The 11,852-nt window shown below is 43.9% G+C and overlaps 1 protein-coding gene across 1 annotated transcript in view; it reads left to right on the forward strand.

The window, feature by feature from the left end:
- The window catches only part of LOC124038040 (collagen alpha-1(XXIV) chain-like), a 108,138-nt gene extending 97,798 nt beyond the window's left edge, over positions 1-10,340 (forward strand). Inside the window, exons 37-44 of the mRNA XM_046353417.1 lie at positions 454-489; positions 1,329-1,364; positions 1,621-1,647; positions 2,836-2,889; positions 3,654-3,822; positions 4,009-4,118; positions 6,092-6,325; positions 9,052-10,340. Of these exons, the coding sequence (XP_046209373.1) occupies positions 454-489; positions 1,329-1,364; positions 1,621-1,647; positions 2,836-2,889; positions 3,654-3,822; positions 4,009-4,118; positions 6,092-6,325; positions 9,052-9,198 (813 nt within the window). The 3' untranslated portion in view covers positions 9,199-10,340. The remainder of the gene's footprint in view (positions 1-453; positions 490-1,328; positions 1,365-1,620; positions 1,648-2,835; positions 2,890-3,653; positions 3,823-4,008; positions 4,119-6,091; positions 6,326-9,051) is intronic.
- Positions 10,341-11,852: the final 1,512 nt, after the last annotated feature.

Consider the following 11,852-nt stretch of genomic DNA (forward strand, 5'->3'; position numbering starts at 1 on the left):
CCATGACGACCTACTGGGGAACAGTGGGTTCTGGGCAGAACGACAGATTTTTTTTACCTTGTCATCTCAGGGATTTGATCCAGCAACCTTTCGGTTACTGGCCCAACGCTCTAACCACTAGGCTCCCTCCCGCTTCAACTGTCTGTAACTGTCAGGCCAAAATATACCAAAATGAATTGATAGTCCGCTCTGTTGTCAAAGTCAGACATCTTTCTAGGCTAGAGAGAGCGAGCGTGTGAATTCTGGACTCCTCAGCCATAAACTATAAATCAATCAAGGTCAAACCTCAGGTGTTCGTTTCCATCATTTTGTATGTGATCTGTCCAATCTAGTCACACTTACTTGGTGGTGTGTTACAGGTCTGTTTACTTGTGTTTTATATGAGGGGCTACAGGAATAAAAGAGTTAAAAGAGCAACAACTGTATTCAAAAGTCCTATTCTCTCTTTCAAAGGGGCCGAGGGGGCCAAAGGGAAGCCACGGGGAATTGGTGAGAAATCTGCATGGTCATATAATCCATTACACTCAGTAAGCATCAGGAAAACCACAAGTTGATGTGTAGGTGTTTAAATGGTCAACTAAAGATGACACCTCCTGCACAGTACGCGTGTGTAGACAAATGATCCCATTGATTCCGTGACCTTGTTTGCTTCGCGTGAACTTGCGTGACGGTCAGAGGTATTCCGAGGTTAAAAGCAGACGGCCACAGTGCCTGGGCAGGATCATGAGGAAGGTAGCTGTTGCAGAGTGATTTCCAGTGCACAGCGAGCCACGCATGGGGCCTTACTGTACTTTCTGCCTCTCATGTAAACAGTGTGCAGGAAATGCTGTGTCATAGTGTTGGCGCTGGGATCTTCTGTGGGGGTTATTGTATATACTGTTCTCTATTACGGCTCTCACTCTGCCAAGTGAACTGTTTTAAGCTTCTCAGACTCATAGACAGTTGCACACACAGTAGAGAGAGACACACACACTAATAAGAAGCAGCTGCCCTGCCGAAGGCTGCTGCCGCTGCTGCTGTTGGAGTGGTGTGGTGTCAGTTCCCTCATCAGCCAGTGGGGGCGATAGAGCTCCATTACAGAAACACAAGCAGAGGCCCAGATACTGACTGCAGCTCTTCAACTCTTCTGACTGTACTTCAGGATTATGTAATGATAGGATTTGTTTAAAACAGGTATATATATATCAAAAGTATCATGTTTATATCAACACATATTCAATCTTTGTGTGAAGTTGATAGAGTACTGCAGGTGCATCAGATATGCTAAACATTGTGTTGTCATTGCTTGGATGCCATTGTAACACCGTGATGTTGTGTTTGTTTCTCAGGGACCCCAGGGACCACAGGGACATCCAGGTCCCAGAGTAAGTGTTCCCCTTCCATTACTACATTATGTCCTAACCTCTCTTAGTGAGGTGGTAGAATTGAGGTTAGAGAGGTGGGCCGGTAGCCGTAGGGCTGCCAGTTTAAACTCCCAAGCTGCCTGTGGGGAGTGATCCGGCAGCCAGTGAGTTACCAGCTTCAATGTCCCTTTATACTAACCTACCGGAGTTGTGTTTGCTTGACAGTTCTGTTTATTTTGTGTTTCTGTCCAAATACGGTGTGTGTTCTCTCTCCCAGGGTCTCCCAGGTGCTCCTGGCCTGGCTGTAAGTATCCTGTCTGACTCACCGATGGTCAATCAATTACATCAACTTTAATAGATCATTTCTCTTTGTCTGGAAGCCACTGTTTAGCCATTGCATATCTTACATCCATTATGTCAGCTATTTATGTAGGTGACTTATAGTCCGTTATAAACACTCAGGCCAACGTTTCTATATTGACGTTATTCACCTAAACAAAACTGTTCCTGTTGGTTACGGGTGCACTTGTCACGTAGAGATTAGAGGAGAGGTCAGGTATGGGTGTGTGGGGGCAGTTGCACTGAAGTTGTCAGACCTCATTGCCAGAAGGACTGGCGGAGGTGTTTAGCTGGCTTAGAGAGAATAGCAGGAAGACAGGATAGGGTACGGGCAAGGTATCTTGCTGAGTTTCACACAAAATCTGTCCATCAGAAATCTGGAGTGTGTCAAATATGCTCGCCCTAAGGCATTTCTCTCTCTCTCTCTCTCTCTCTCTCTCTCTCTCTCTCTCTCTCTCTCTCTCTCTCTCTCTCTCTCTCTCTCTCTCTCTCTCTCTCTGTCTCTGTCTCTGTCTCTGTCTCTCTCTGTCTCTCTCTCTCTCTGTCTCTCTCTCTCTCTGTCTCTCTCTCTCTGTCTCTCTCTCTCTCTCTCTCTCTCTCTCTCTGTCTCTCTCTCTGTCTCTCTCTCTCTCTGTCTCTCTCTCTGTCTCTCTCTCTGCCTGTCTGTCTCTCTCTCTCGGTCTCTCTCTCTCTGTGTATCTCTCTCTCTCTCTCTCTCTCTCTCTCTCTCTCTGTGTATCTCTCTAACCCCCCCCCCCACACTCTCTCTCAGTCTCTGTCCTAGGCTTGGTGCCAGCCTAAGCTTAGATAAGGCTTTTGAAGGAATGGGAAGAAGCAACAGTCTCATGGCTGCAGGGCCAGCGGTAGCATAGTAGCATACCGTATATTATCTGTGTGGCCTTTCCTTCCCTGTCTGAGCTGCTTTCAACAGCCATTTAGAACTATAACCATGAAATGAAAACAGCAAAGCTGAAATGTCATTGCATTTCTGTTTAAGCAATATGTACACTACGTGGTAATCAGGGAGGGACTTTTAATAACATTGATTAATATTCCCCCACTACTTTGAAGAATTTGTAGATTTGTTGATACAGGTCCTGGTGTACTGCTCTTCTATGCGAATAAACTGCATTTGTTGGTGTTGTGTCCTCAGAGACGAATCGAGTATAACTCTCCGTTGGAGTCCAATGGTGCCTTAAGGACAGAGGTAAAGCACTCAACCTATTTTAAAATGAGATAACTGTAGTCAACATCCACTGTATATACAGTCACTGTTAAGTGTTGATTTTACAATAAATATTAACAAAAATCTTTCTGTTCTTTTCTTTTGCTATTTTATACTCTGCCTTTCCACATGTACAAAAAAAACACTTTGCTTGGCACACATCATAAAAACATCAATGCAACTTTTCCAAAACATCTTATGTCATGGGCTTACTGTGGATGAGTATGAGTTGTGTTTCTGTGCATGCACACTTGTGTTTCTGTGCATGCACACTTGTGTTTCTGTGCATGCACACTTGTGTTTCTGTGCATGCACACTTGTGTTTCTGTGCATGCACACTTGTGTTTCTGTGCATGCACACTTGTGTTTCTGTGCATGCACACTTGTGGTTCTGTGCATGCACACTTGTGGTTCTGTGCATGCACACTTGTGGTTCTGTGCATGCACACTTGTGTTGCTGTGCATGCACACTTGTGGTTCTGTGCATGCACACTTGTGTTGCTGTGCATGCACACTTGTGTTTCTGTGCATGCACACTTGTGGTTCTGTGCATGCACACTTGTGGTTCTGTGCATGCACACTTGTGTATGCATGTGTCTGCATGTATTCATGTGTGATCCACTGCGTGCGTGTTCTATCCACGTGTCCATGCTTTGGTTTGGCTTTCTCTATGGCTTTGTCCTCTAACCTCTTCCTTTGCTGCAAAACTATGGCCTGTGTGAACTATGCTAACCTTGCTAACCTAGACCTACCAGAACACCGAGATGTCCCTCCCAGACCACAACGCAGAGATCTTTAAGACCCTGCGCTACCTGAGCGGTGTGATCGAGAGCATGAAGAAGCCGTTGGGAACCCGGGAGAACCCAGCACGGTTCTGTACGGACCTGTTGGACTGCCAACACCAGCTCTCTGATGGTGAAAACCTCCCAAAACTGCTTCACAGAACTTTATCCAGATGTCAAGGGACACTTTGTCCCAATCTCCATCAATCAACGTTCTATGAATAATCTACAAACGTCTATTTAGTTAGAATAGCAAGTATTTGTTATTCGTATGACTGTGTTCTTTCTCTCTGGGGTTGGGTGTTTGCGGTGCCTATAGGACTGTTCTGGATCGACCCTAACCTGGGATGTCAGTCAGACGCCATTGTGGTCTTTTGTAACTTCACTGCGGGCGGGCAGACTTGTCTCCACCCAGTAGCTTCTAACAAGGTAACCGAGCGCTGCACTCCCGATACTGCACTCCCATCATCACAGGGCCTCCAGCAGATCCATAGCCGTATTCGTTCAAAAGACCAATATTTTTTTATTTTCTTCTCCTAGGTTTTAAAGTTGAACACATTTACATGTGCCAGGTTGCAATGGCACAACCACAGGGGCACAGGGGCACAGGGACACAGGGACACAGGGGCATTTCCACTAACACATCTGTCCTTCTTTTCCTCTGCAAACCTCAGCAGTAATGTACAAGTTTTTTTTTGTTTTTGTCCATTTTTATTGCCACTTTCATGCGAAATGGCCATGAATTTCCAGCTGGTGCCATCACCGTTTCCTTGATTCCCGTCACATCTGCACAAACACACATTGATGTTGACAACCTTGTGTGTGTGTGTGTGTGTGTGTGTGTGTGTGTGTGTGTGTGTGTGTGTGTGTGTGTGTGTGTGTGTGTGTGTGTGTGTGTGTGTGTGTGTGTGTGTGTGTGTGTGTGTGTGTGTGTGTGTGTGTGTGTGTGTGTTTACATATTAAACGACCACACGTCGAAACGGTTTGTGGGTTTTATGAAATGCACGTCCCTTTATTGAATGTAATATGATGCCTTGTCCTTCGATGTTGCTGATGTAGCCTGGAAACGAGAGAAACGCCGGTGGAGAGTTCGCCGAATTTACCGTTTCTTATCACGCCTTTTGTTATCAATGTCACTATTCAAGTGAGGTTTCGGTAATCGCTGTGTAAAGTTAAAAGAATTGTTTGCAAACGTAGCCTCCTGCTGTGACGTGAGGTTATCCATTATGTCAACCATATACTCAAGTGGCCGTTCTAACAATCAAAAGAAAAGTCTTCAAAAAATCGAAGGCAGCTGGGAGGAGGCAAGATCAGGTGGGACCATTCTAGCCAATGAGAGGGCAGACATGCGTGTGAACAACAGGCACAACTCTGATATAAAGTTTTTTTTTTTCTCAAAGTTGCTGGGATGTGTACAGTTTTCCGCCGGCATCACCTCACCGCCGTAAATAAACACCCTCATTCTGTGTTTGCACCGTGTCAAAGTGTCTGCCCTCTTCACTGGAGCCTCCACCACTAGAGCAGCCTCTGTTACCGTGTGTGTGATAAAAAAGAATCAGTGAGAGTTTACGAAATATTGGGAAGTTCTTTTGTCTGTGCACTCGATATGGTACATTTCTCCCCCAGACACAGTAGATTTTCAGCATCATTTTAGAAAGCTGAGCTAACACACTGCTTGATGTGTACCAATGGTCACCATAGCCATACTGCAACGGCTTTCTTCTGTGGACGAAGGATCGGACCAAAGCGCAGCGTGGTTAGAGTTCAACATGTTTAATAAAGACCATAAATGTGAACACTACAAAATATAAAGACAACAAACGTGAAACCACGAAACAGTCCAATCTGGTGCATAGACACAAAGACAGAAGACAACCACCCACAAAACCCAACACAAAACAGGCTGCCTAAATATGGTTCCCAATCAGAGACAATGACTAACACCTGCCTCTGATTGAGAACCATCAGGCCAAACATAGAAATGGGAAAACTAGACACACAACATAGAATGCCCACTCAGCTCACGTCCTGACCAACACTAAAACAAAGAAAACACAAAAGAACTGTGGTCAGAACGTGACACATACATACCAATGTCTTCCATCATATCAGGATGCTTTTTTCCATGAATAAAGTCAGTCATGTCCAGCAGTAGTTTCCTAACCTTGTCTGTCTTGAAACCCATTACAGAGGCTTAGATAAATGGAAAGAAACCGTTGAATCATTAGGTATTCTTCTACTGCAGCCAAATGTTTGACTCATTGTGCAGCAAGAACCCTGTACTTTGGTTAATAACACAGACTGGAATATTCCTCATTGTAAATGAGAGAGAGAGAGCGATACATTAGCAGATACTCCCCGTCCATTCTCCATCCCCTAACCTTCTCTTGCTTGCCCCACAGCTTTCGTTCGGGGTACATAAGGTCCAAATGAAGTTCCTCCACCTTCTGAGCACAGAGGCCAGTCAGGACATCACCTTCCACTGTCTGAGTGATCTGCCCCTCAGCCCCACGGACACCTACAGTGCTAACGGCCCAGGACAGGAGCACCGGGACAGACCACCGAGGTTCAAGGGATGGAACGGACAGATGTTTGAGGCAGACACACTACTTGAACCTCTACCAGACGAGTGCAAGGTAAGGAGCCGGAGGGAGGAAGAGATATCAAAATAAAATGTTATTTATCACATGGCCGAACACAACAGGTGAGTGGAATGCTTACTTACAAAGCCCTTAACGAACAATGCATTTAAAATAAAATAAAAGGTGTGAGTTAAGAAAGTATTTAGTAAATAAACTAAAGTGAGAAAAAAAAAGTAACACAGTAAAATAACAATAATGAGGGAAGCTTATATACCAAGTCGATGTGCGGGGGTTAGTCAAGGTCATTTGTACATGTAAGTCAATGTGCGGGGGTTAGTCAAGGTCATTTGTACATGTAAGTCAATGTGCGGGGTCAAGGTCATTTGTACATGTAAGTCAATGTGCGGGGTCAAGGTCATTTGTACATGTAAGTCAATGTGCGGGGGTTAGTCAAGGTCATTTGTACATGTAAGTCAATGTGCGGGGTCAAGGTCATTTGTACATGTAAGTCAATGTGCGGGGTCAAGGTCATTTGTACATGTAAGTCAATGTGCGGGGGTTAGTCAAGGTCATTTGTACATGTAAGTCAATGTGCGGGGGTTAGTCAAGGTCATTTGTACATGTAAGTCAATGTGCGGGGGTTAGTCAAGGTCATTTGTACATGTAAGTCAATGTGCGGGGTCAGTCAAGGTCATTTGTACATGTAAGTCAATGTGCGGGGTCAAGGTCATTTGTACATGTAAGTCAATGTGCGGGGGTTAGTCAAGGTCATTTGTACATGTAAGTCAATGTGCGGGGGTTAGTCAAGGTCATTTGTACATGTAAATCAATGTGCGGGGGTTAGTCAAGGTCATTTGTACATGTAAGTCAATGTGCGGGGTCAAGGTCATTTGTACATGTAAGTCAATGTGCGGGGTCAAGGTCATTTGTACATGTAAGTCAATGTGGGGGTTAGTCAAGGTCATTTGTACATGTAAGTCAATGTGCGGGGGTTAGTCAAGGTCATTTGTACATGTAAGTCAATGTGCGGGGGTTAGTCAAGGTCATTTGTACATGTAAGTCAATGTGCGGGGGTTAGTCAAGGTCATTTGTACATGTAAGTCAATGTGCGGGGGTTAGTCAAGGTCATTTGTACATGTAAGTCAATGTGCGGGGGTTAGTCAAGGTCATTTGTACATGTAAGTCAATGTGCGGGGTCAAGGTCATTTGTACATGTAAGTCAATGTGCGGGGTCAAGGTCATTTGTACATGTAAGTCAATGTGCGGGGGTTAGTCAAGGTCATTTGTACATGTAAGTCAATGTGCGGGGTCAAGGTCATTTGTACATGTAAGTCAATGTGCGGGGTCAAGGTCATTTGTACATGTAAGTCAATGTGCGGGGTTAGTCAAGGTCATTTGTACATGTAAGTCAATGTGCGGGGGTTAGTCAAGGTCATTTGTACATGTAAGTCAATGTGCGGGGGTTAGTCAAGGTCATTTGTACATGTAAGTCAATGTGCGGGGTCAAGGTCATTTGTACATGTAAGTCAATGTGCGGGGTCAAGGTCATTTGTACATGTAAGTCAATGTGCGGGGGTTAGTCAAGGTCATTTGTACATGTAAGTCAATGTGCGGGGGTTAGTCAAGGTCATTTGTACATGTAAGTCAATGTGCGGGGGTTAGTCAAGGTCATTTGTACATGTAAGTCAATGTGCGGGGGTTAGTCAAGGTCATTTGTACATGTAAATCAATGTGCGGGGGTTAGTCAAGGTCATTTGTACATGTAAGTCAATGTGCGGGGTCAAGGTCATTTGTACATGTAAGTCAATGTGCGGGGTCAAGGTCATTTGTACATGTAAGTCAATGTGCGGGGTCAAGGTCATTTGTACATGTAAGTCAATGTGCGGGGGTTAGTCAAGGTTATTTGTACATGTAAGTCAATGTGCGGGGGTTAGTCAAGGTCATTTGTACATGTAAGTCAATGTGCGGGGGTTAGTCAAGGTCATTTGTACATGTAAGTCAATGTGCGGGGGTTAGTCAAGGTCATTTGTACATGTAAGTCAATGTGCGGGGGTTAGTCAAGGTCATTTGTACATGTAAGTCAATGTGCGGGGTCAAGGTCATTTGTACATGTAAGTCAATGTGCGGGGTTAGTCAAGGTCATTTGTACATGTAAGTCAATGTGCGGGGTCAAGGTCATTTGTACATGTAAGTCAATGTGCGGGGTCAAGGTCATTTGTACATGTAAGTCAATGTGCGGGGGTTAGTCAAGGTCATTTGTACATGTAAGTCAATGTGCGGGGGTTAGTCAAGGTCATTTGTACATGTACTGTAGGTAGGGGTAAAGTGACTATGCATAGATAATAAACAGTGAGTAGCAGCAGTGTAAAAACAAAGGTGTTTCAATGTAAATAGTCCGGGTGGCCATTTGATTAATTGTTCAGCAGTCTTATGGCTTGGGGGTAGAAGCTGCTAAGGACCTAGACATGACGCTCTGGTACCAGAGAGAACATTCTATGGATCGGGTGACTGGAGTCTTTGACAAGTTTTTGGGCCTTCCTCTAACACCGCCTAGTATATAGGTCCTGGATGGCAGGAAGCTTGTTACGCACTACGCTCTGAATGTTTCTTTCACCTCAGAACTGGGTGTGTATTCATAAATCATCTCAAAGTAGCATTGCTGATCTAGGATCAGGTCCTCCCTGACCATGTAATCTTATTCATTATAACTAAAAACGGATCCTAGATCAGCATTAACCATTGTGTGTCAGTTGCTTCATATTGTATATTTTCCCTTCTAGATCCAAGATGGCAGCTGGCACCAGTCACGCTTCTTCTTCCATACTCAGGACAGCTACGAGCTCCCCATCGTAGACATACAGGAACCACCATTGTCACAGCCCAATCACCTGCTACACCTCGAGGTGGGACCTGTCTGCTTTCTGTGAGGTCATCCATCGCCAGCCTGCCTGTCCAAAATATGAACTATGAAAAAACCATTAAGCAACCCAAAATGTCTGCTCCCCAAACCAAAGAGAATGTAATCCCAAGCGGAGTTGGTCAGGTCTACTCCCCCACATGGTGACAAACACCCTGTTCAATCGATGGTAGACATTTGCGGAAGAACTCAATCCATAGGAAACTAGACCATCTTAGTGTAATATGGCTGCAGGAGAGCAGTGTATGCAAATATCTGTAATAAATGTATAACGTGTGTCTGTTTTTTTTTGTTTTGTTTTTCAAAAGTTGCTTGGGTTCATTGGAAAGTTGGTCCCTGCACTCAAGATAGGACTCATCCACACGACACCCTCCAAAAACTCAAATCCCGTACCTCCCTTTCCTCCTCCTCCCCCATATACACCCTTTCATCCATCAGAAGGGGCCTAGCTATCCGGAGGAAAGCTCCATGGCCTTTGTGGCAGGAACACTGTCCAACCAAAACGTTCTAAGAGTGCAATGGCTTGTGGGTTAAGCGTGAGAGATTTCATATTGCAACGTAAATCGAAGGTCAACCACCAGTTCGGGCAGCCATTTTTTTAAAATTCACATTTGAATTATGTTTGAATCTGTTGAACAACAAGGCTGGACGTTTACACCTTGGCTGTGTCCAAAATGTCACCCTATTCTCTATGTAATGCATTTGGTTTAACTTAGGGCCCATAGAGCTCAACCACAGTGCACTACTGTATATAGGGAATAGACTTCTATTTTCGGACACAGCCCTAGACAGATGGTGCTCTACTTCCTGCTTGTATACCCTCTTAGAATAGGTGCTCGTGTCAAGTTATGTTTTGTCTTTACAAGTTGTATGTACCGGTTACATCAAGATCTGTATCGGTTGTAAGAGTACTTATTTGAAATTTGGTCATTTCTACAGTAATTTATATGAACCATCTGTTGATGAATTCCATATTGTTTTGCTTTAGGTGGTAACTTATCATTGGTGCTGCAACAGAAACAAGAGCTTGAGACATCAGTGAGTTGCGAGACAATTTTCCGGTGTATATTTTGACATTATTATGGTTGGTTATTTATATCCTTTTGTTTTTGTTCACATTACTTGTACCCCAATAAATTATACTCTCAGAGATCTATTTGGTCAACTCCAAACTCAGTCCAAATAAGTATTTATGTCAAAATGTGTACTTGTATACTGTGTACACACATTATGTCTATGTTCATTGTATGCGTTTATGTACTCTACAGTGGGGGTTGATAGGTCGTACTGGCAGCTAGCATAGGCCAGAGCCAGAAGACATATGAAAAAGCAATGATCTTGTTCTTTATGCTACATTAAACATAGTGTAATTAAAAAAGTAAACATTGAACATGTGTAAACATGAAATATGTTGACATTAAATAAATGAAAAGGCCCAGTACAGTCAAAAACTAGATTCTCCTGTGTTTTATATGTATATTTCCACTCTGAGGTTGGAGAAATGCTGTGAAATTCTGAAAATGATTATTGATCCTGCCCCTTTAATGTAAGAGCTGTTTGCCAAGACTGTTTTAGTGGGGATGGAGTTTTGGCCTTCCATGGTGACATCACCATGTGGTAAATGAGTTAATAGACCAATCAGAAAGAGAGTTACAAACCTCTCTGCCAATAACATCTAGTTTTCAGTTTTCTCCACTCAAACCAATTCCAGACAGTTCTAGCAACATTCCTGCTTGGAAAATTTCCCTTTGCTAAAGAAGCTTTTTTGTTTATTTTTGTCGCCATTTTACTATAGTCATCTTTTTACTTAACCTATTGAGATAGGAAGAACTGTTTTTTAAAATTACGTTGAACATGTGCTCTTTTTGACAATGTTAAAATGAGGTGAAAATGTTTTTTGGACCAATTGTTAGAATGACCCAACAGTATATATGTATAATGAAGTCCAACAGTGACCTGGTTAAAAACTACCCTCGAACGAACCATCCTCATCTCGCGAGCTCCCATTCTGTTTCGATACACGAATACCGTGCCTTAGACCAATACACTAGTCTAAGGCACTGTATCGCAGTGCTAGCTGTGCCACCAGAGACTCTGGGTTCGAGCCCAGGCTCTGTCGCAACCGACCACGACCGGGAGGTCCATGGGGCGACGCACAATTGGCCTAGCGTCATCCGGGTTAGGGAGAGTTTGGCCGATATCCTTATCTCATCGCGCACTAGCGACTCCTGTGGCGGACTGGGCACAGTGCATGCTGACCAGGTCGCTAGGTGTACGGTGTTTCCTCTGACACATTGGTGCGGCTGGCTTCCGGGTTGGAAGTGTTAAGAAGCAGTGCGGCTTGGTTGGGTTGTGTTTCGGAGGACGTATGGCTCTTGACCTTCGTCTCTCCTGAGCCCGTACGGGAGTTGTAGCGATGAGACAAGACAGTAACTACTAACAATTGGATACCACAATTTTGGGGAGAAAAAAGGGGCAATAAAAAACTGCAACTGGAGAAAACTGCTTCTCTATCATAAACAGTGCAACTTACATTTACATCAAACTTCCCTCATAAAGTTAGTATTATTTTAGTCCAACACACCCCACTGTTATTGAATTACTAAATCAGTTTTTCATTGGAATAGTTTGAATTCTTGACACCATCTCTCCCAGTTCCAGTAA

Source organism: Oncorhynchus gorbuscha, linkage group LG06 (genome assembly GCF_021184085.1).
Source record: "Oncorhynchus gorbuscha isolate QuinsamMale2020 ecotype Even-year linkage group LG06, OgorEven_v1.0, whole genome shotgun sequence".
In the NCBI taxonomy this organism is placed as follows: Eukaryota; Metazoa; Chordata; class Actinopteri; order Salmoniformes; family Salmonidae; genus Oncorhynchus; species Oncorhynchus gorbuscha.